The following is a 24,003-nucleotide window of genomic DNA, read 5'->3' on the forward strand; positions in this document are numbered from 1 at the left end:
GGCTCGTGTGTGACGGTTCTGTGCATCCGCCGTGGGTCTGCCTCCTTTGAAACAGCATTCACACTGGAGAGATGGCTGAATTTTGGCTCTTCGTTCTCTTATATTTTCTGTTTTACACTTTCACATCTCCACACCCCACCCTGCTATCCATCTTTTCAAACGGATTTCTCATTCTCCAGAATTCAGATTGTTTTATCTGTCTGCCTATTTCTGCAGACAACCCTGAAAGCATTTGCAGAGAAATGCAGTTAAACTCTGAGAGAGGAGTCCCTTACACACTCCTTGCCCCTCCCACGGTTCAGGATAAAAAAGCTGGAAAACACAACAGTAAAAATTAGAAAGGAACCAAAACCTGCCAGGCTAACAGCCTAGAGCTAGAAGATGACCTTGACTATATAACCCTTGTATTCATTACACAAAATATTTAAACGCTTCATGTGCATATATGCCTGCTTCTGCTTCCATTGTTTCAAGTTCATCCTGTCTTTGTGATAGTAATGTTTGTCTTTGATACCTACAGACTAAAAGGTACTTTTTCAACAAGGTTTCTCAAAAACATTTATAAAATCAGCTGGGAGGAAATCTACAATGTTTCCCGGCAACCGCATTTAGCGTAGTACTTGTGTGTTTTCCTTGTGTCGTGGTCTGTGGTACCAGTGTAGTGACTCTGGTTCCCTGTTGGTGTAGTTTTATTTTGTCTCTGTGTGACCCACTGTGGCAAGGGTTTCGGTCCCCTCCCCTTTCTTTTCTGCATTTGTCTATCTGTAGGATTGCCAGAGAGAATACAAGACATCCAGTTAAATTTGTATTTCAGGTAAATAATTTTTTAGCTTACCTGTGTTTGATGCATTACTTGCCATTTATTTACAGTAAAAATATTCTTTATTATTTATTTGAAATTCAAATTTAACTGAGCAGCCTGGTTTTTTGCTTTGTTGTGTTTTCTTTTACTAAATCTGGCAACCCTATCAATTTGGTCATGGAAGATGGCTTACAGCATGTAATTCTTCTAGCCTTCACTATAGAATGAAAGGCCTTTTCTCTGTCCCCCTCTGCTTTCCAAAAGAGGGCAGCGAGGAGCTAACCTGCCTGTGTGGTGGGTTCCTATTTAAGGCATCTTTATGATTATATTTAACCTGTAATTGTGCTTTGGCTAAATGTCTAACTTACAGTACTTGTAATTGTTTAATATTCAATAAAAACATTTTTCAAATACCCTGTATGTGGACAGCAGTTAGCTCTGAAGTGTTTTCATTTCCCTGTTTGCTCATTTCAACCTGACCAACCTTAACACAACTGACCTAAAACTGTCGGAACCCAAACAACTGTTTTCCCTCCTGACTTTCTAGTGTGGTCTGTGCTGGGGGTGCCTTATTCTCACCTCTAAGCGCATGCGGGAGTTACAGAACTTCAGCCACCGCAGGAGAAGCACATGTTGCTTTTAGAGATGTCTCTGCAACAGAGGTGCCCCGGCCAGACCTCACACCAGTTAACAGGGCGGATCAGAGGCCCTGCCCACCTCTGGTGCTCAGAGAGCCCCTCGCTCCACCTGCCCTGTTGGAGGAGGGAGAGGGCATGCTTGCCTCCGGTGATGCTGAACATGAAATGCCTCACACGGTGCCTGGCGCACAGCACTGAGAAAATGGTTTCTTTTCTCCCGCTCTCCTTTCTCCACACCTAGTGATTCACTAGATAGCAAATTGGAAGCTAGAATTTTATCAGATTTCTTTGCCAGAGGGATTGTCAGAGCCGCCAGGAGACATAAATTAAGTACTTGGAAGCACTGACAGCCCTGCAAATAACAGTAGCTCTCGCTGAGCCCATACAATGAACCAGGTGTGTCGCATACATTTCCTACCAACCCTGCAAAAACGGGTATTTTAATCCCCATTTTACAAATGAAGAAACTGGCACTAAATGGTGAAATAATTTCTTTTATATCCCAGAATTCTTCCCACTATAAACTATGGTTCTGACTGATACACACCATCAAACCCTGACTGTGTATGGAGTGTGAGTGTTGAAACAGGAATGAGGACAGTGAGGTGTCGCTACTGCAAGGTTTTCTGTCATCTGTGTCTGGTGAGATCACATTCTAAATGCCACTGGACTCAGGTCCTCCCCTTTGGTTACTGCTGTGTTAGAAATAGAAACCGTCTGAACTGTGCTTAAAAAGCAAATGGAATATGAATAAACAACTTGGAGTATCAGCAACTTGGTTTGGTCATTGATACAGAAGGATTCCAAGGGCCTGCTTTTACAGCTGAAACTCCTGTGGGTTGGAGGCACTGGGGGAAGTGTTTGTGCGGGGCGGGGAGAATGGTTATAAATCACTTGCTAGATTGGATGTATTTTCCACAGGAAATTACTTTCTAGGAAACTAAGTCCTATTACTATAAAGGGGAGGTGCTTCCTGGGCAGCAAATTTTGAAGAACTGTTTTTGTTTGTGTGTGTGTGTGTTTTAATATGTTTTTATTGATTTCTGAGAGAAGAAGGGAGAGGGAGAGGGAGAGAAACATCAGTGATGAAAGAGAATCATTGATCAGCCACCTCCCGCACACCCCCTACCGGGGATTGAGCCTGCAACCTGGGCATGTGCCCTGACCAGGAATCAAACCTCCTGGTTTCATGACCTCCTGGTTTATGGGTCAATGCTCAACCACTGCGCCACACTGGCCAGCTGAAGAACTGGTTTTGAATGATACTGCCCACAATGAGTGCCTGGTTGTTGTGGCCCAGTTCTCAGGTTAGGGCCAGCCCATCATAATGAGGTGGCACTTGTGAACCTTTACCATTTGGCACTGTTCACTTCTCCCATGATTTTAGGGTCATCAGACAGTTCAATAGGCCTCCAGGCAGAAGGGAAACATGGTGCTACATTAGGAATAATTAATGGTCATCTGTTCCCATTAAGTTGGGACTAGCTGCCAGGTTTTCTGGGTTGGCATCTCCCCTGAAGACCTGGACTGAGCAACAGAAGTGGGGAGATGGGTTTATGTCTTCATTTGACTAATTTCCACCTGTCATCTGGCTAATAAAACAGCTCAGCTTAAGTAAGACAATATGTAGGTAACATTTTCATTTTGTTAATATGATTCATCACATACTTTTCCTGGCCAGAAACTGATTTGTAAAGTAAGTCTGTTCATCTTGACTTTCCTAATCCTGCTTACATATCAGGAGTATGGGATACAAAGCATGGATGTGAATCATTGGCCATATGTAGGGGATGAAGCTGTCAGGAAACCATGTTGCCGTATGCCACTAAATTGCTTCACAACTCCAAGGAAATTCTGTGAAGGCTCTGTCTCTACTCTTATGTCTACCAAGTAGGAATACTGTCTCTCAAATAGTTATTTAACAGGAATATTTGGAAGATGTACAAGATGATGCCAATCAAATGCTATTGGGGTCCTAGAAGAAAATGGAAGTGGAGCAAGAAGTTTAGATGACGGGACAGTCCCTTTAGTGCAGCAGGTTTGCCAAAGGACTGTCTGGGATGACCACCAGCTCCGCCATCAGCCTGCCTGGGTTCTCAGCCTGGCTTGGCCACTTACTGGCCCCGTGACCTTGGGAAGTTCCTCATCTGCCCTGTGCCACAGTTGTCCCAGCTATTTCCTAGAGTTACTAAGAGAATTAATAGAGCTAAGGGCAGGACTTGTTCGGAGTGATGCTCTGGCATATTTCAAACTAGTTTCTTCTCCCCCTGCCGGAAGCACAAAGAGATTTTTCTCCAGTATTTACTGTGGGAACCTGTTAGAGCTCCTGGAAATAAATCTCACAAAATTACAGTGGCCCCTCTGCCTGGGTGCCCCTGGAGTTTTTAACTCCCAGAATTGTCCACCCCGAGCCTCCAGCAATTCGTTAATTATAGCCTTGTTTTCCTACCCAGCCCTGGTTCCCACAGCAGTTTCCACTCATGTGTCTCATGTCCATAAATTGTTATATTCTGTATTCGCCTGTCAGTCTCTGCATCTGGAGGACAGTCATTTTCCCTGTGTCCTTACCTCTCTTATACATCCGAAGAGAGTTGACTTTTCAGTCTATTCAGCCTTTTACATGTTGTTAAGACAGGGTGGCAACTTGCAAGCTGCTTAGCTGCAGAACTGGAATGCCTTTGGTGGTGTATTTTAAAATCATTGTGCACACCACAATGACTTTAAAATACACCACCAAAGGCAGGAGCCATGAAAAGAAGACATTGATAAGCTGAACTTCATTAAAGTTAAACTTTGTTCTGTGAAAGACTGGAGAGGATGAGAAGACAAGCCACATACTGGGAGAAAATATTTGCTAAAGACATCTGAGAACTATTATCCAAGATACGCAAAGAACTCTTAAAACTCAATATTAAAAAAATGAACAGCCCAAGTGAAAAATAGCCCCAAACGTGGACACCTCACCAAAGAAAAGAAACGGATAGTGAATAGCAAATGAAAAGATGGTTAATATCATATGTCATCAGAAAAATGCAAATTAAAACAATGAGATGCCGTTACACACCTATTAGGACCAAACTCTAGAAGACGGACACCACCAAGTGCTGGTGAGGATGTAGAGCAGTGGGAACTCTCATTCACTTGGTGGGAATGCACAATGGTACAGCCACTTTGGAAGACAGTTTGGTAGTTTCTTATAAAACTAAACGTATATTCTTACTATACAATCCAGCAAGCATACTTCTTGATATTTGAAAACGTGTGTACACAAATGTTTATAGCAGCTTTACTTATAATTGCCAAAACTTGGAAACAACCAAGATATCCTTCATTAGGTTAAAGCAATGGTCGGCAAACTCATTAGTCAACAGAGCCAAATATCAACAGTACAACAATTGAAATTTCTTTTGAGAGCCAAATTTTTTAAACTTAAACTTCTTCTAATGCCACTTCTTCAAAATAGACTCGCCCAGGCCATGGTATTTTGTGGAAGAGCCACACTCAAGGGGCCAAAGAGCTGCATGTGGCTCGCGAGCCGCGGTTTGCTGACCACTGGGTTAAAGGATAAATAAACGGCTACGTCCACACAATGGGATAGTATTCAATCTAAAAAGAAGTGAGCTATCAAGCCAGGAAAAGATGTGGAAAACCTGGCTGTCGTGGCTTAGTGGTTTGAGCGTCAACCTATGAACCAGGAGGTCATGGTTTGATTCCTGGTCAGGGCACATGCTCAGGTTGCGAGCTCGATCCAGTGTGAGGCATGCAGGAGGCAGCTGATCAATGATTCTCTATCATTTATGTTTCTATCCCTTTTTCCCTCTTCCTTCTTCTCTGAAATCAATAAAAAACTATTTTTTTTAAATTATACTTTTTTTTGTCAGATCAGCAACAAATATATATTTTGGTGTGCCATGAGATGAAAATTATATATCTGTCCTATATAATAATTCTTAAGCTAAAGAAGAAATAAAAAGTGAAATTTTTTGCTATTTATAAGTAACTAGAGGCCCAGTGCATGAAATTTGTGCACTCGACGGGGAGTGGGCCTAAGCCAGCTGTGGGCAAACTATGGCCCGCGGGCCGGATCCGGCCCGTTCGGCTGTTCTATCCGGCCCACGGAGCCTAAAGAGCGGAGGGTTCTCTTGCTCTCCCCTCCGCTCCTTTACTTTGAATTTATATTAGTTCACACAAACACTCCATCCATGCTTTTGTTCCGGCCCTCCGGTCCAGTTTAAGAACCCATTGTGGCCCTCGAGTCAAAAATTTTGCCCACCCCTGGCCTAAGCCATCAGTCGGACATCCTCAGTGCTATTGCGGAGGCGGGAGAGGCTCCCACCGCTGTGCTCACCAGCCGTGAGCCCGGCTTCTGGCTGAGCAGCGCACCCCCTGTGGGAGCGCCCTGACCACCAGGGGACAGCTCCTGCGTTGAGCATCTGCCCCTTGGTCAGTGCGTGTCATAGTGACCGGTCGTTCTGCCATTTGGTCAATTTGCATATTAGCCTTTTATTATATAGGATTATCAAATATTATACAGCCATTAAAAAGGGTGAAGCAGAACTGTGTGAGATACAGGCCGTGCATCCTGAAATGGGAAAGCTGGCTGGGATTCCCGTGCGTCCACCATCGCCAGCACAGGAGGGTCTGACTGAGCAAGCAAGCACCTTTGCCCAACTCTATTGCTTTGTGCCTTGGCAGCTTAAGAGACAGGATGATTCTTCCATTTCTGTGTTCTCCAGAGCCATCCCTAACGTGGGGCAGTAAGAGTAAATGGCTGATCAGACTGAGGGCAGGGAACACCCAGGGGAGAGATCCAGGCTGATGCCTCAAATAGTATCCTGTCAGACACATAACTGTATAAAATGTATAAATAAATGTCTCAAAGTCATTATACCAATGTTCCTTTAGGTTACTAAAAATAAAAGGAACGGGATGTAGGGTGGGGATATGGTGGAGGAACTTTCACTTTTTACTCATGTATTTGTGTTATTTGAATTCTTGGTAGTGAACATCTTATTGGTGTATAATTGACATACCATAAAATTTACCCATTTGAAGCGATTCAGTGATTTTTAGTAAATTTACTAAATTTAAGCCGTATACAATCAACCAAAGTGGTGACATAAAGTCAGTGTGGGAATGTTATCCATGGGGCGGGGTGTCCCAGCAGTGGGACTCCCCTCTACGTTCTTGTCACAGCCCTAATCACTTGTGCTTGGGCTGTTTAAGATGGACGTCTGCCATTGAGGAGCCATCCTTATCGCTCCATCCTGTGCTGGACACAAAGTACATTCTCAGATGAAAGACACTCCCTGTCTCTTATCATTCAATTCTTGGCGGTCTCTCTGCCTAGAGAAATCAGATTGTTGGAGATTTCTATCGGTCTTCTGTCACCATCCTTGAGTGGTGGTCAGGGAGCAGAAGTGGGCTCACTGATTTTCCCAGCCGGCCTCCACCGCAGGTATTGCCAAGTGCACAAGATTGTTAAATAGCCCAAATCTTTCCTCCCCCTTCCAAGTCATCATAGCAGCACAGTTTCCAAGGAAAGGATAACCTGAGCCAAAGGTGGTTGAAAATGCATTTATTTTTTGTCAAATGATCTTTTTCAAGCAATAAATAAAAACAGACATGTCGACTTTTCTAAAAAACAAAACCAAACAAAAAAATCCCCTACACTATATACATCCTACAGAGATACAAGCATATCAAATGTAGAAATGACATCACTCTGAAAGATGGGGCTATTTACAGAAGTTACAAGTATTGCATTGCTCGGTGGTGAAGAAGCCTCCCCCTGGGATGACTCATAAACTCTAAGGAAGGACAGGTTGCCCCTGTGCTCCTGGGAGCTGGGAGGGGTGTCTTCAAAGAGGTGAAACTCTCCATTCATCTTGATAGACAAGGAGACTTCCAAGGAAAAACATCAACATGCAGACACTGTCTTCAGTTCCCTAACAATACTCCCCAGATCCGCTTTCAGGCATGAAATGGTAGCCCCTTCAGGTCACATGCTCCTGAGAGAAACCACCTTGACCCTCAGCCAGGCTGGGACTGAAAGTGAGACCAGGCTGAACCAAGCCCCTGGTGGTGGTTTCGTGAGATCGGATATCAAGACCCAACGCCAACAGCGCCTTGCCACCCAGAAAGGGGCTTCCCAAACGTGAGTTACACATGGAAAGCGCTTGCAGGGCTTTGAAACATGCTGATGCCTGGGGCCCTCTTCCAGAAATCCTGGCTTAATGGGCCTGGGATAGCCTGGTAGCAGGGTTTTCTAAGCTCCCCAGCTGATGCGAATGGGCAAGGTAACCGCTGCTTTAAGGTGGGCTTGGTGGCCAACAACCCCTTCCCCTTCACATGTGAATCCACCATCCCACCTCCCTGTCCACCTTCCAAGGATTTTAAAATTTTCCTCATGGCTTCCCAACCTTGTTGAAACCCATCTGGAATCCACCCCAAAATGAGCACCTGAGGACAATGGCCTCAGGAGAGGAGGACTGAAGCTGGGCACTCCAGGCCACCTGCTCATGTGACTTCAGCCTGATCCTGCTCCACGGAGAAGCCAAGTCCATTTCCCTCAGTGCTCCCTCACTCATGTATTTGTGTTACTTGAATTTTTGGTAGTGAACATCTTACTGGTTGTATAATGGACATACCCTAGAAAACACCCTTACGCCGCACAGATTCTGAAAGGGAACTGGCAGCACTCCTTGGTCTCTACAGAAGATACAGTCTACTGACTTTTGTAGCCAATAGCACAGCTGATAATCAGTGAAAGTGGCCGTTACAGAAATGCCTCATCACCAGAAACCACTTCATGGGAGGGATGTCTACTGAAAGCCACTGGCCATTTGGACTGACCCTGTGGTGGTGTCTTCACTGGAGCTACTCCAGGTCATCCAAGTGGCTTCTGACGATGAGAGAACAACAACTCCAAACCCCCTTTTCCAATCAAGCCAGTTCCCTACTTTATCTCTGAGAGTTTGGGGACTCACACTGTGATCAGTACACAGAAAATGGCTTTATAAATAGTCTGACACAGCGCTAGAGGACTCGCATTGCAAAGTGGGGGAAGACCTGCATGGGCTGGTCCCGAGCTCCGACTGTCCATGGGGCTGGGATCGTCCGGGGAAGCGGAATACATAAGTTTTGGCAAATGTATACTTTCCCTCCCGCCTTGAGCAGCCCTCCTCCAGGCATAACCACCGCTGGAATCCATAGCTTTTTGAGCTGCAGAACCCACCTGACCTCATTTATCACAAAACGTGAAGAGACTTCCAGGAATCAAGGAAAAGGTGGGAACGTTCAACTGTGCTGTTTCTGAATAGTTCCATTATCCAGGAACCCCAGCCCCACCACCCCTCACCCTAACTATTCAGCTGCGCAGCTCCCGGGGAAGGAGGGAATCTCGGGCATCACCACCCAAAGACAGGGCCTGACAAAGGATAACGCCAACACAGGTTCACGTTCGTGGGAGGAAATCTAAGGAACCGGGTCCTGTCTGGACCGCCAGGCTGAGCAGCTCATCCCAACACTGCCCTGACACAGGCTGGGCGTTATTTCCAGGCAAGCAAGCATGTTCATTTAGATCTATACTCTCCAAGAACTAAAAAAAATGCTCTCATTTCTAGACAAGTTTGCAATTACCTCTAATCCAGCACTCCGAAACAACACTGTTCCACAGAACTACAAACGAAGTAACACGTAGCTGTTCCCTCTCCCTCCCCATAAGCCCAACCCACAGAAAGCGCCCTTCTCCCTCCAGAAGCCCTTCCTCTGTTTGGAAGGCCCCTTAACGTGGCATTATCTCAAGACAGGATCCTAAAACGGCACCCAAATGCCCTTCACAGGGGCCCACAGCCACCTCCTAAGCAAAGTATCTACCCCAACTCCTCCCACGCTTTTGCCATCCTGGACTTCAGGGAGACCTGAAATGTGGTGTCCACTCCCCCTTATATTCAAAAGAGGGCCTTTGGAAACATGCACCTAAACCAGGAATTTAAACTCGTTGGTTGTACTTCACTCCAAGCAAATCCCCTAACATGAAAATCTCCAACGTATGTATGCAAAGGAGAAAAGGTGGCGTTTCCCCTTACGAAAGGATTCATTTCCGGTGTGGCTCTAGTTGGCTGGTTTCCCCAAGGGCCTAGGGCAAGCTGAACTGCACCCAGCGTGTCTAGAGCACCTGATGTGATATGGCATTTGTCACAGATGGTCTGCAAGTCCTCAGGCAGGTCAATGAGAAAAACGCTCCCACCTGCCGAACTGAATTGCATCAAAGAGAAAAGGCTGTGCTGTTGTGGTTTAAAGTCATTCCGTGTCCGCGTGCCCAGGAACCAGCTTGGAAAGTTGTTAAAACGTAGTCCTTCCCTGCGCCCTGCCTGCCTCTCAGTGCCAGTCCCGGCGGATCAGATGCGAGCCTGGAGCCCCTCAGGGTGCCATTGACCTCCTGGCCGCTGTGACGTCAGCCGCCGAGTGTGCCCGCTGTGACGTCACGTAAGCATATTCCAGTCACTGCGCTAGACCCTTTGTACTTAGATTCTCGCGGAAATTCTCAATAAATACTTTTATTTATTATTAAGCATAATTATTCACCTGTTTGTGACTCAGAAGGGAAAAGCATGTCCTCAAAGACTCCTTTAAAAAAAATCCCTGTAACCTCAACAACAAAAAGGGCCAAGCACACAGAACCAGGCACTTCGGGCAAACTCGTTTTCTTCTTGTCCCTCCGCCCCTCTCCCCCGCCCTTTAATAAAACCGCGTGGGCACATTTGCCAGGACCTGTGGGTTTCCTAACTTCAAGCCTTACTGCTTAAAAAAATGAGGTAAGAAATTCCCATCTGCAACGTCACACGGACACACAAACCACGCCGAGGTCTTCCCCGCGTTATTGCTCGAAGTTGGAGGGCTCCGTTTGTTTGCTGTTAATAGGTATGCAAAGTCCTTATTGCCATTCTGGCGGCCCGGTGGTCGGCCGAGGAGAAGTGATGGAAGGGACCTGGTGGCCTGTCCCCGGCTGGTCAGTCCCAACTGGCCGCCGCCCGTGGCCCCCACCGGTCGCTGAAGGCCCCTGGTTTGGGGGTTCCCCGCGCGGCCCTAGCAGCTGGGGGAGGTGGTGATGGGGCTGTGCAGGTAGGGCAGGCTGCTGGGGGCCGCGTGCACGCCCACCGACACCGGGAAGCTGAAGACGAACTGCGAGGTGGGCGTGGGGGTGGCCTTGCCGCGCTCGCACAGGGGCCCCGACGGGCTGGCGGCCTCCGCGGCGCAGGATGTGGCCAGCACCTGCGACTCGAACTGCAGCAGCTGCCCCATGAAGCTGAAGTTGGGCGAGATGATGCTGCGCCGCTGCTTGACGAACTCGAAGGCCTCCTCCAGCCTCACGCGCTTCTTCATCATCAGGTAGGCGAGGCAGATGGTGGCCGAGCGCGAAATGCCCGCCTGGCAGTGCACCAGCACGCGCCCGCGGCACTCCTTCACGGCATCTGCGGGGAGAGGACGGGTCAGTGCCCCGCCTGAGCAGTCCCGATCCCACCCCAAACATTCTGCCCCAAATGCCTAGGCTGGTGGCCTGACCAGCAGTGGGGGTGGGAGGGAGGGAGAGGGGGCGGAACAGGTGTCAGAGGATGGGGCACTCCCATGGAAGGAGGGCAAGAAGGATACCTACGGGAAGGGGCTGGTGAATCCCCACCATTCTAGGCTGTTTTTGAGACAACCAAACCCATGCATTAAGTTTGGAAAGACACATGCTAAATTCAGGGATTTCCTCTTGCAGAAATAAAAATAACGACTCATTTCTCCCTCTCTGTCCTCCTCCCATTCCAGGAGCCTTATCATCAATCCACCTGGAGACATGGAAGGCAAAGGCTATTGGCTCTGCAAGCTAACAGCATGGAGGTGGGATCAGGTTTCCCATCCCTCCCAACACACCATGCAACGGCCAGGCCTTCCTATGGGGGGGTGCCGGGAGGGGGGGGGAGGGCAGACTATACCCTGGAACCACCTCCCAATCCCTCCTTCCCCCCCACAATTACAAATGGTCCCTACCACCCGGCCTTGGACCCAGTCCCCACCAGGGCCAGCCTACCGATGTACTCGATGGCTTCCATGAACCAGGAGCTGATGTCGGCCTTGTGGTTGTCCTCCACGGGGATGCACTTGTACTGATAGTGTCCTTCGAAGTGGTTCGGGCAGTCAGAGGAGACGTTCAACAGGGCCGTGATCCCCAGGGCGTCCAGCATGTCCCTCCGGGCAGCATGATAGGCACTGCCGAGGTAGAGGAAGGGGAGGATCTCCACCGGACCCCCCTGCACCAGAGAGGGAAAACAGGCCCCCAACATCATGAGTGCAAAGCAGACAGGAAGAGGGCTGGGGTGCTTGGGACGGGGAGAGGGGCTTTCACAGGCCCTGGGGAGAATGACTGGACACAGCCCTTCTAGGCTTCCCCTCATCCTGAGGAGGCTTCTGAAGGGAGCGGTGGCCCAGTGGGACCCCTCTAGCCTTTACGTTGCCCTCTGCAGAGAAGCCAGGACAGGAAAGCCTTGTTCAAGCAGCCTCCCCCGTGACAGAGGGAGAGACAGACACAGTGCTGGCTTTTGTGACTTTAAGAGCTTACACCTGCCCATCACCAAGCTATCTGTTGGGTGGTTTAGGGACTTCTTAGGTTGGATACTTCTTCACTTGTTACATCAAAAATAGATGCCATGCCGGCCTCACAGACAAAAGGAGGGATCTTGGCAAAATTAGATAACCTTGGCTTAAATGAAGGACTATTTCCTGAGCAATCTGAGATTTGGGGAGCAGAGTTACTGGGCTCCATAAGTTCACCCCTCTCCATTTACATGAAAAGGGCTGGAAGGGGTAAGCTTGTAAGAAATGGAATGGCTTATGCTGGTTCTCTTGGGGGAGAGCTGGCTGGCCATTTATGTCATTTATAATTGGGGACAGCCTGAGTGTTCTGGACCAGGGTGGGGTCCACAGGCCACTCCTTCAAAGAAGGGTGTTCCCTTGGCTTCCTGCAGGGCAGGTCACTCATCCAGCCTCAGCAGCCTCCTCGTTTGTCTGCACGTAACTCTAGAAGCTAATCATGATATTTTTCCATTGATTTTTAGAGATTGGAAGGGAGAGGGAGAGACAGAGAGAAACATCGATGTGAGAGACACATTAATTGGTTGCCTCCTGCATGCACCCCAACCAGGGCTGGGGAACCTGCAACCAAAATACATGCCCTTGACCGGAATCGAACCCAGGACCCTTCACTCTGCGGGCCGACACTCTATTCACTGAGCCAAACCGGCAAGGGCAGGAGGTGTGTCTTTGTTTTTTTCTTAAGTTAGGGGAATAAGAGAGGGAAGAGGAAGAATTCTAAGAAATAACCTATTCCTAACCTACCTTACAACCCATCCCAATAGCCAAAGCCTCTGAAAGCAGAACTCTGAAAAGAAGCCCCCACACACCTGGTCGTGCAGTGGGGTTCCACAGGAGCTGCAGCCCAGGTCCAAGGACTCGGCCGTGCTGGGGGGCACTGCGGGCGGGATGGCTGCCAGGGCCTTGGTTTTGGAACAGAATTCTGGATACTCTGAGGAAAACCTCTCATAGCCACCTGTGAGGAGAAAGAAGTTCAGGTTAATGGGGTCACTAAGCCAGCAAGAAACCACAAAGAACTTGAGTCCTATCCCTGCACTGAGTGAGGAGAGCTGTCTCTGCATTCACCACTGGGTGGCGCTGTGGGCCCAGAGATAATGGCTATGGAACCTTTTCCAAAGATGCTGAGTCCACGTTCAGCCAGGACAGTAAGCTTTCCCGGTCTTGGTTTGGGATACAGACACACAGAGGAAGATGTGCAGGGGGCATGCAGAAGGGCCTCTTTCCAGAGGAGCTCCTTAGGGTGATGACAGGCGTGGAAGAGGCCAAGGCGACCGTGGGTGTCCATAAGCACAAGAAACCTGCAAAGATGTCTGTCGTTCCCCAACTTTAGCCCTTCCTTTGGAGAGCTTCAGTCGGGGGAGAAGGAAAAAAGGTTACCCTGGCACGAGCCCTTCTAGATCTCGGCAGCAGAGCAGATGCCAGTCGTCCAGCCTTGTGAACAGCTGTTCCATCGACAAGGGTCCAAAACAAGAGGAAATGGGCTTAAATCTAAATAAACCCTTCTTGCTACACACACAGGTTTGGGGCAAGGGAGGATTTCCTGACCTGAGAGTTGCTAAGCCCTGGGATGGTTATCTGTGAGATCACCTTCCGGGGAAGGGAGATCTTTTCATTGAAAAGAGATAAACATGTGGAATGGTGTCAGTGCCAAGCAGAAAGGCCTGGCTGGGCCGAGGCAGGCAGGAAGCCACTCCGAGACAAGAAATGCTCAGCCTCCACTCGGATCCTGTGACCTCTGGACTTGGCTCTGCAGTAACTTACCATCTACTGTCAATGTGTGGCCCTGCTTGTGTTTGCACTTCGCAGTTTCTGTAGGGCCAAAGATGGATTGTAAATTAATTCAATAGATGAAGGGGATCAAAACTTGCAGTTGTAAGATAAATGAGTCCTGGGAGGTAATGTACAGCTTAGTGACTATAGCTATTAATATTGTATTGCATATTTGAAAGTTGCTAAGAAACTAGACCTTAAAGTTCTCATCACAAGAAAAAAAATGTTAAACCCTAGACAGTGACCGATGTTTAGTAGACTTGTTATGGTGATCATTTAGCAATATAGTCAGTATCGAATCATTATGTTTTACACCTGAAACTAATGTTATATGTCAATTATATCTAATTTTTTAACCCATAAATTTACTTAAAAATAATTCAGTAGGGCCTGCACGTTGTGGAACAACTATTCTAATGGACCCCTTCAACTGATGGTCACGTGTGTAGCTAGTACCTTTAAATCTTGGTGACTAAGTGACATGGTGCCACTGTTCCCTGTAACATTCATCGTAATATTCCAATATGCTGACATGTGATGGTTAGTCAATTTCTTGCCCAGAATTCCAGCCCTAGAAGCTGCTTCAGAAAGGAAGGGACATGCTTCTTTGCCACATCATAAGGCTTACAGAAAGAAACAGGGCATGCATTTCTTCCTCTCTGACCGGAGGCTCTGTTCCCCTCCACTCCCTCCCTCCCTCCCTCCCTCCCTCACCGGGATATAAATGGCTATCTCTCCGGTCACAGGCACCTACTCCTGCTGAGTCATAATGACCAGCCTCCCTGGACAGACAACCTGCAGAGGGGCCCACCCGTGTTGCCATTTTCAGCGGTTGGTTGGCTCAGCAGTGACCTCAGCACAGGGCAGCTCTCCCTCCCATTATCACCCCCACCTGTCCTCTCTGTTCCTTATAAAGCGGCTGACACTGCTGCCCCCCAAACATCTGGGACGGGAAACCTTATAAATGCTTCCTCCCCTTCAGAGAAAGTAGAAAGGGAAATGGATCAGTCAACAGACCATGTTGAATACCTATACAAAAAGTCAGCACGTGGCTCAGCCGGTGTTGCTCAGTGGTTGAGTGTAGACCTATGAACCAGGAGGTCACGGTTCAATTCCCGGTCGGAGGGCACATGCCCAGGTTACAGGCTCCATTCCCAGTGTGGGGCAGGTAGCTGATCAATGATTCTCTGTCCTCGTTGATGTTCCTATCTCTCTTTCCCTCTCCCTCCCCTTCCTCTCTGAAATCAATAAAAATATATTTTTAAAAAATAAAATTAAATAAAAATTTAAAAAGTCATCACGTGTGACTCTGTATACTTCTAGAGGGTTTGAAAATTTCCAAATAAAATGACCCTTGTGTTTATTATGGAATCTGAGCTATTAAAACACATTTTCCCCCCAAAGAAATGTAAGGAATGAGTGGTGCCCTCCAGAAGCTTGTCACCTGGTCAGAGAGTGGGACCCACCCAAGAGCGAATGGTGGAGTCACAGGAGTGCCAGCACCAGGCTCCAGGGTCACAGAGAGGAGCACCCTGAGGGCAGCAGAAGGGCAAGGAGCCTCGAGTGGTTGAAAGAATGTTCCTCCTGCCTTAGCCAGTTATGCTCAGTAGAGTGTCCTGGGTTCAATTCGGGTCAAGGGCACATGCCCAAGGTTGCGGGCTCAATCCCCAGTAGGGGGCATGCAGGAGGCAGCCGATCAATGATTCTCATCATTGATGTTTCTATCTCTCTTTCCCTCTCCTTTCCTCTCTGAAATCAATAAGAACATATTTTGTAAAAAGAAAGCATGTTCTTCCCACTGCTGAGAAGGTTCAGGAAGGGCACCAGACTGAAGTTCTGGAGGGGACACAGCCTTTGCAGTCAGACTCACTGGTCTGGGGCAGCACTCGGCCGCTCTGAGCCTCTTCCTCATCCATAAAATGTGATGGAACACCCACACCAGCAGTCCTTGGAGGACTGACTGGGATGGCCAGTGCGTGCCTGGCCTCGGGGAGACGCATAAGGAAGGTTCCTTTCTGGGAACCTACAAGGGGACCCCAGCATTCCTGGCCACTTCCCAGACTTTGGGCCACCTTCTCCTCCTGGGCTTCATTGTGTTTTCCAGTTGGAGTCTTCAGACCCGATACTCAGCCAGCAGAAGGAAGGTACCGCACTTCTGAGCTGGAGACCCTTTGGGCCTGGGACATCCGCTGCCTCTCAGTCTCCATCAACCGGGAGGTGCAGAGAACCCGAGTCAGAGGCTGACCCCGGGGGTGTGGCAGGTGGGGGGGACAAGACAGAGGTGACCCAGAAGCCAGACCCGAAATGGTCATTAAAAGACACTATTAGAACAGAACAGAAAAATGCTGAAAAGTCAGTGCCCTCTGGCGGATCTTTAAAGAACAAGCAGAAAGGGACTTAAGTGAAGAAGCAGATCAGCCGGAGGGACAGGAGCACAGAAGGAAGGGTCACATCCGTGATGGCAGCACCAATGAAAGGTTTTCACTCCAGAGCTGTGGCTTTTGGGGGTCCGGCTGGTTGTTGCAAAGGAGTGCCTTCTGGGGGGGCCAGTGGCTGCCCTCCAGCCAGAAGCATGCAGGCGAGTGGGGTACATGGAATCATGCAAGTTAGGAACCTCCAAGTCTACCCTACAAGGCCACATCGCAGGAAGTCGCCTCTGGGTATCAGATCCGTGTTAATTAAAATGATGCCACTCCTGAGAGGAAATGCTCACCATGCCAGGCTCTTCCCATACGTGTGTCCAACCAGCGGCCCTTGAGGAGGGTGTGACTAGTTCCAGTTTCAGAGAAGAGGAAGCTGAGGTGCAGGGCAGCCCCAGGTAAGGGCACGGCCAGCATTCAGCCCACTGGTCTCAAAGGCGGCTTCTAACCAGCTGTCTGGAGCCCACCCTGCCGCTCGCCCAGCTCTGCCTTCCTGGTGGCCCTCCTCCAGGGCACAGCCTGCTTGCTGGTTGCAACATGCAAAGACACAGTTTTCATGCAAAAACTCCCGGGCAGAACACTGCTGACATTTCACGGAACCCCACTTCTTTCCAGTGCTTTCCTACCTCCAGGCTGTCATTAGGAGCTGTGACCAGCATTTTAAATTCAACGAAATAAATTAGAAACGACTAGAATGCATTGGCATTTAAAGACGCTATCATTTCATGGAACTCTGGTTTCAGGTGTGTCTGTATCCCTGTACTGGGTCAGGACGGAAATGCAAATGAATTTACTGTGGGGGTGGGGGGCTCAAAAGCTGCTCCCAGGCTTCCCGGTGCCTCCCCTCCACACTCCCAAGTCCATGCAAACACCACAGCCACAGCCCTGTAAGAGCTCCATTTCAAATCACCAAGTGTTATCCAGAACTTATGAGAAGAAGGCTTATTCCAACGGGACACGGTGGGCTGGGCTGGATCCCATGCCTCCCTCTTGCGGGTGCCAGTGGGAGCTTGAGCAAGCACGTTCTCTCCTAACCCTTGTATTCCCGCCCTCAGAACGGAAGGATTTCAGACTATATCACCTCTAAATTCCTCAATGGCCACAATTTACTTACTGGCAAACAACAAACTGACATTATGTGCTCAAGATCTGCATTGTTATCTTAAAACAATTTCATTACTGATTCCACCTGCTTTTTCTATGCCCTGTTAAATGTCATCCCATAATATACTCTGACTCATTTTGACCTGTTTTTCCCGTGTTCTTATTTAATAATATGCCTTCTGGTCTTAAAAGTTCTGATGTTCTCATCTTACATTTAAAACTGGACTGTTTTGGGGGGGGCGGGGAGGGGAGATATAATTTCTCAGCCAACTTCATTCAGGAACATTTCTAGTTCAACTCTATGCTCTCCTTTTTCTCACAGACTCGCAGAGCAATGCACTTTTCGGAGTTTACTGACAATGATGGCCGGCTGGCCTCCTGTCCATGCAGGGCTGGGAGAGTATGTGTAGGGTGCTTCAGAAAGGACAGGCGGATGCGGTGCTGATCCCATCGTCATAATAGGGCCCTTAATGGGGTCTGTGATGGGAAAGACGCACTGGTGGTGACCGGGGTCACCCATGTTAATGTGGCTGCTGCTTTCCCCCATAACACTCAGCATATCACCTGTTCACAGTCAGGGCTCGTGGCCTGCCTCTCCAGAGACATCATATCAATACAAGGCATATGTTGCCAGCAAGAAAGTCTGAGGTCATTTGAAGGTCATTTGGCTTAGAGCACTTCCCGTGAGGGGGGTGTTGACTCAGTAAGCACCCATGGAATGCTGAGCAGTTTTCAGTTATTAAATTTTACTTAAGTGGGCTTCCCACCACAAACCTGCCTGTCCTGGGACGACAGCTGGCTGACACCTAAGGCCCCACTCGGTTGGATCTTGTCTGCAAGTCCTTCCCAGTCCTGTTTTGTCTGCTGGGTTCAGCAAGCTGGCTTCCGTTCCAGAGTGAACTTTCCTTCCTGTCAAACTTCCTCTTTGTTAGGCGGGAACTGCCTCCCAGTAAGGAAGCCAGCTATCTAGTTTCAGATGTCCTGACTTTTTAAAGAAATGTCTTGGCTCCTTGAAAAAGGCTGCCCTCCTCTCTCCCTCCCTCGGCATCTGTGCAGCCCATCTTGATGGGTACAGCCCAGCTCTCTTATAAGCATCAGGGACAAGCCCAAGGGAGCTGTGAGGGGCTTAGTAAGGATGATGTTTTCACGCTCAATTTACAGGGACACTGTCTGTAGTTACTTTTCTGTTGGAAGCATCCAGTTCAAATGATGCAAAAAGTAGTGAGTTTGCTTCACTCACTACTTTGTAACAAATTACAATAGGGGGTAGAACCTACCTTTAGGGCCTACTTTTTTTTTTTTTTTTGTAATTCTAACAATTTTTTTTTTTGTAATTCTAACAATCCTTGGCTGTCACAGGCATTGTCTTATTTGTAAGGAGAAAAGCCAGTCCCTTTGGGTGGAAGAAGTATTCGACCTCACTCAGCATCCTCTTCCCCTTCTCCCCCCACCCGCCTCTGGGGCTCTGCTGTTAACCTCCTGGAGACCTGAGATGTGGGCTCTGGGCTCTGAGACAAGGCAGAAGACAGTCACCAGAGTTACCAGGGCTGCTGGCTGAGCCCCATCAGGCCCCCAAACCATTTCTTTTGCCCTCGGTGGCTGTTTTCTACAGAAAGTGTGATATCAGCCTCTGAATGGTTGGTCAGGACTGGGGACCATGGGGCCCATGAGTTCCAACTGGGAGTGAAAAGCTGGAATCTCTGGTGGATCCTCTCACTTTCTCAGCTTTTATATCAGAACCTGAAGAACTCACAACGGTCATGAGCTGAGATGAATTTTAGACAGGAAAAGGGAAAGATAATGTTTTTATACCTGAAATCTTCTGCATAACAGACTGATTTGTTATTTGGGGAAGATGGGAGGTAAGGAATGACCTCCATTAGGGTAAAAAAAATTCTTTTTGTCTTTCTCTAATGACCAAGGTGTGTGTGTGTGTGTGTGTGTGTGTGGCAGGGGGTGGGGGGGGGGTGGGGGGAGGGCGCGGGGGGAGGGAGTGTCTAAAACCCTAATCCAAGGATTTATGAAGGAAAAGGGAATTTGAAAGGAGAAGTGTATTGTAATAAAAGCTGAAAAACTGAAACTTCTAAACTGTCCCTAAAAATGCCTCATAGGATTTTAAATAAACTTAGCTTTTTAAAAAAGTTTACCCCAATGGGGATTTTACTTGCAAAAAAAAAAAAAAAAGACCAGAAAAATGTAGTGATTTGGGTTATTGCTTTTAGCAAAACTTGGCAGCATGTTATTGGTATTAAGTAAAGTTTACTTTTAACTCTGAATTCTTACCTGTGGTATTAGTTATGAACCACCTGCAACTGCCCGGTCAAAGAGACAGAAATAGAAAAATTAAAATTTTAAATGTAATTATAATTGGTAGAATTAGATAGCCTTTGGCCAGGAAGGATAACACAACTTCTGAACATACCCTGCTGTTTTTATTGTCCCTCCAGATGGCAGACACCAACAACTGGATGACTGGCTTGATGTCTAACCACGTGTACTCCACACCCACCACCACACATGAAATGAGACACACAGAAAAGCCCCTGAGCTACAAAATACAACCAGTCGCTCCAGTAGGAACCACGTGACCCACCCCTAATCAATCCAGGTATTGACTAAAGATCATCTCAGGCTGTTTTCCGATGTTTCCCTTTACTTATTCCTATCCCACCCCACAACCCACATGGCCTCCACTCCACTGCCTTCAACTGGGGGTGCAGGAGGCATCCATTGCTTTCCCACCCGCCCCCTCTACACTGCACCTTCCCCAGGGGTGTGGGAGCAGACGCTGTCCAATTTCTTTCTGTGCTCAGGGTGAAAAAGCCTTTTCCATGAAAAGCCAAAGAGAAGGAAGAGGAACTGTGTTAAGAAGGCCTCCGCTTAGCACATATATGACAATAAGCTCAGTTAAACAGATTATGACCCAGGTAACAACCTCCAAGATAGCCTGCCAGCGCCACAGAACCAGCTGGAAGAGCCGGGCCACCCTGAGAATGTCAGGCTCGGCTGCCAAAGACAGGCTTCCTCTGCTCGTGGGGCCCAGGCCCCTCCTGGCTACGCCCATGATCTGCTCCTGAAGAGACAAGGTGAACCTGAGACCCAGGCCCAGACACTCTCCATCTCAGAGGGAGTCTGTGGACTTTGAGATGCATAGGGTCGTCCTCCCGGCCGCACCAGGTCGGACAACAGGAGGCAGTGCAGGCCTGGGAGGCAACAGCCCTTGGAACGCTGCTTTTCAGTGGGCCAGGCACCTCGCCAACCGCCAGGGGACTGTCATTTTAGCCAGAAGCGCCGGTCCTACTCAGTCTATACATTAGCATTTGCCTCGTGCCGAGTGGCTGATCTGATCTGGCTCTGGGCTCTCCCGATGGAGTTTGGGGGACCCAGGGAGGTGCCGCAAGCCAGAGAAGGAAACTTTAAAAATATGCTTCCCTCCCTGGGAGGGGGGCCTAAGTGTCTGCGCGCCCGCCCGGAAGCCCAAGGGCCAAGGTCCCCAGCTGCCGCTCTGGGGCGGTCCCCTCCGGATTTCTTCCAGGAAGAAAAATAAAACAAAACGAACTCAGACTCCACGTGGGTCTGCCCTCCCCGGAGACGGGTTCTAGGTTCAGAGGCCCCCGAGGGAGGCACGCGCTGCGGCTCTAAATCAGGAGGAACCCCAGCGCAGCGCAGCAAGCAGAACACCCGTCCATACCCGGCCACGCGAAGGGACTTCCGTCCCAAAGCAGTTTCTCTTATTGTTCCCTCCAGCGCCAGACAAGGGCAGGCAGGCGTATTTAACCGCCTGGCCCCACACGGACGGTCTAACCAGGACCTGGACTGGACACAGCTCCGCACGCGGTCCCTGCGGGGCCGGCCCCTTCCTGGCACTTTCTCTTAAAGCGCTTTGAGAAGAAGGGAGGAGGATTGGGCTCCACCGGAGGTGCAAAAGGCAGCCTCCCACAGAAAGAAAAATCAGCAAAATCGCCTTAGTGGTTCAGCCACAGGTCAACAGCAGCGTTTCCCCAGCAGCTGACAGGTCAAATGGCCAGGAAACAACTGCGGAGAACAAAGCCCCCCGCTGTTCACCAGGGCAAGCCCGGCGCGTCGCCACCGGGCAGTTCTGTGGAGCCCTTTGGACCGGGCGGTGGGGAGAGGTTTCCGCCCTCCTCCCCCCACCATCTCCCTTCCTCCCGGGTGAGCGGGTCGGGAGAGGAAAGGAAAGGAGGGAGGAGGCGAGCGGCGCCGGCAGGAGGAACCGAGCGGCTCTTTGAAGGCTGGAGTCTGAAACGCCTCCCGGCTTCGGCAGCAAGGACCGGACGGGGCGAAAGAATGCGCGGAATGCGGCGGCCGGAGGCTGGGGCGCATCGCGGCCAGGGACGCCCTCACTCCCCGCGTCCTGCGGCTCCTCCCGGGCGAGGGCCAACAGGGACAGCGGCCCGTTGGGAACGCAGGTGCGGCCAGCGCACCTTCCCTCCAGCTACTTGGACGGCATGAAGTCGGAAACCGACTTCGGCTTTGACAAGACTCTCCTCCCCAAAGAGTTTCACCAGGTTCTCTTAAATCAAGCACGCCTTCCATCTGATCCTCCAGAATGGTGCCTGAACAAAAGGTCGTCCTTCTCCGCTGCCTGAATATTTAGGAGGCACTATCCCGCCTTGCGTCCCCTAACACTCACTCCCCCCGCCTCCCGCGCCGGCGGGGCCCGGCTCTAAGCTCGGCTCGGGGGGAGTTGACCACCTTCCAGGAGGTACTCGGAGTTGGGCGGCAGCGGGGGAGATACAGATCGCTCCACGCCATGTCCGCACCCCGATCTTCCTTGTGCCTTCCCGAAGGGCAGGTTTACGATCGAACTGGCGCTCACCGTCCTGCACCCTTTCCTCGCCTCTTGGGTTCTCGGGATCGGACCTCAGTACAGGGCCTCGGCACGCCAAACTAACAGGCCTAACCTGTCCCCACCCGCACAGTGACACTTAGCACTTCCCTGGAAGGTGAGCAACGCGGAAGAGGCGCTTCGCCTGCGAGGCCAGACCGTTCATGAGTGTAAACAAACGCACAACTGCCAGGAAGGGTGCGGAATTGCAGGTGACGGCGGAAACGCGCCCTCACCGTCCTGAGGACTTCTGGAGCTCGCACTGCTTACGGGCGCCCCAAACCCGGGCAGACCCGTGCACACCGGGGCGCACAAAGGAGTTCGCGGGGATCCCCGCCGCCACGAGTCCCTCAAGGCACTTCCTCCCCTGGCCACTCAGACGCAGGCCGCCCAGCCCCGGTACACCGCCCTTCGAGCTCGCAACCCGGCGCCCGCGTTTACCTTTGAGCAGGCAGATGTCGGTGCGCTCGGCGTTACGGCGCAGCGCCTGCACGACCAGCGACACAGTGCTGTCCTCGCGGAGGCTCTCGGCGCGCGGGCTGCGCTCGTCGTAGACGATGACGGCCGAATAGAGGCCGGATCGCAGGCGGGAGCGCACCTCCTCCTCGGCGGGCAGGATCTGCTCCAAGCTCACGGAGCCTTTGGCCCGCCGGCGCACGATGGTGTTGCAGCGCACGTTGACCGAGCCTCGGATGTAGCCCGCGCTGTGCGCCAGGAACGGTCTGCAGTCCAGCAGCAGGCACTTGCCGCCACTCAGCAGCCCCAGGGCGCCGCCGCCGTTCTCGTCCCGGTTCATCAGCCTTTTGAGCACGCTGCAGTCCATCTCCCGCAGCTCTTCCACCGTCACCATGGTGGCCGGGAACCGGGGCTGCTGGCACACGAGGAGGCGAAGAACAGCCGGGACAGCTGGGCTGCAGAAGGGGCGGGCGAGGGCTAAAGGAGGGCGCGTGCAAAAGTGGCCAGAAACTTGGCCCTCAGGGATTCACACAGGAGACCGTCTTGTCCCTGGTATCCTTCCTTCCGCAGTCTCGAGTCACAGTAACAGTCCGAGCGGCCTCGGGCACCAGGCAGCACCGCGCGGTGCGAGGGGGAGGCGACGGTGAAGGGGACTGTGTTTACGGGAGGGGGCCGAGGGCTCCCTCCTGTTGTGGCCTCTTTGTATTTTGCCCGCTGTGTTGCTCCTGCCGCCGCCGGCGCCGCCGCTCGGCCGCCGCACCCCAGGAGCAGCCGGAGCTCGGCGCACTGCCCCAGCCAGAGTTTCCTCCTCGGCTTAGAGATTTATTAATGCTCCTCAGCTCTCCCCCGGGAGAGGGCAGATTCAGTACTACCTGGCGAAGCCCCGCCTCTTTCCATTCGGGGCCTCTCGCCTCCCGCCCCCAGCTCCGGCTCCCCGCCCCATCCCCGCTCCCTCCGCCTCGCCGGCCTCTCCTCCCGCCCCCTCCCTTGCGCGTGAATGGAGTGCGGGCCGCTCGCGCTCAGTCACGAGGCCGCGACGTCACAAAGAGCGGAGTAAACAGGCCGCTGGGCGCTAGTCGCCAGGCCCATTCATAAAACCCGGACCGAGAGGAAGAGGGAGGAGGCCTCCGACCCGCAGGCAAGCTGCGCGCCGGGACTTTGTGAATGGAGCGCGGCGGCGCTTCTCGCGGTCAGCCTGCTGGCGCGAGTCTCCGCCATCCGCGATCCAACCAGCACGAGTGGCGGTGCAGGCACTCCACCCGGGCTGCGGCATTGGGCAAGAAGAAAGTAGCCGGCTGAGAACCCGGCCTAACGGAGGCTAGGGAT

General features: G+C 50.7%; 1 protein-coding gene across 1 annotated transcript; it reads right to left on the reverse strand.

The window, feature by feature from the left end:
• Positions 1–9,987: 9,987 nt before the first annotated feature.
• On the reverse strand, positions 9,988–23,522 carry DUSP4 (dual specificity phosphatase 4). The gene is made up of 4 exons (XM_080660647.1): positions 22,663–23,522; positions 12,888–13,033; positions 11,519–11,738; positions 9,988–10,916 (listed from the first exon to the last, which is right to left on the reverse strand). Exons 1-4 carry the CDS (start codon positions 23,069–23,071, stop codon positions 10,531–10,533), a joined length of 1,161 nt encoding a protein of 386 aa, XP_080516773.1. The 5' UTR covers positions 23,072–23,522; the 3' UTR covers positions 9,988–10,530.
• Between the last annotated feature and the right edge of the window lie 481 nt (positions 23,523–24,003).

The sequence above is a fragment of the Plecotus auritus genome (genome assembly GCF_963455305.1).
Source record: "Plecotus auritus genome assembly, chromosome: 3".
NCBI lineage: Eukaryota > Metazoa > Chordata > Mammalia > Chiroptera > Vespertilionidae > Plecotus > Plecotus auritus.

Bases quoted from the DNA above. Each gene is read 5' to 3' on its own strand.
- DUSP4 (XM_080660647.1), bottom strand. From the start codon at position 23,071: ATGGTGACGGTGGAAGAGCTGCGGGAGATGGACTGCAGCGTGCTCAAA. The intron at 13,034-22,662 runs GTAAACGCGGGC...TTCTCCTCACAG, and splicing joins CGACATCTGCCTGCTCAAAG to GTGGCTATGAGAGGTTTTCC. The intron at 10,917-11,518 runs GTAGGCTGGCCC...CTCTCCCCGCAG, and splicing joins GGAAGCCATCGAGTACATCG to ATGCCGTGAAGGAGTGCCGC.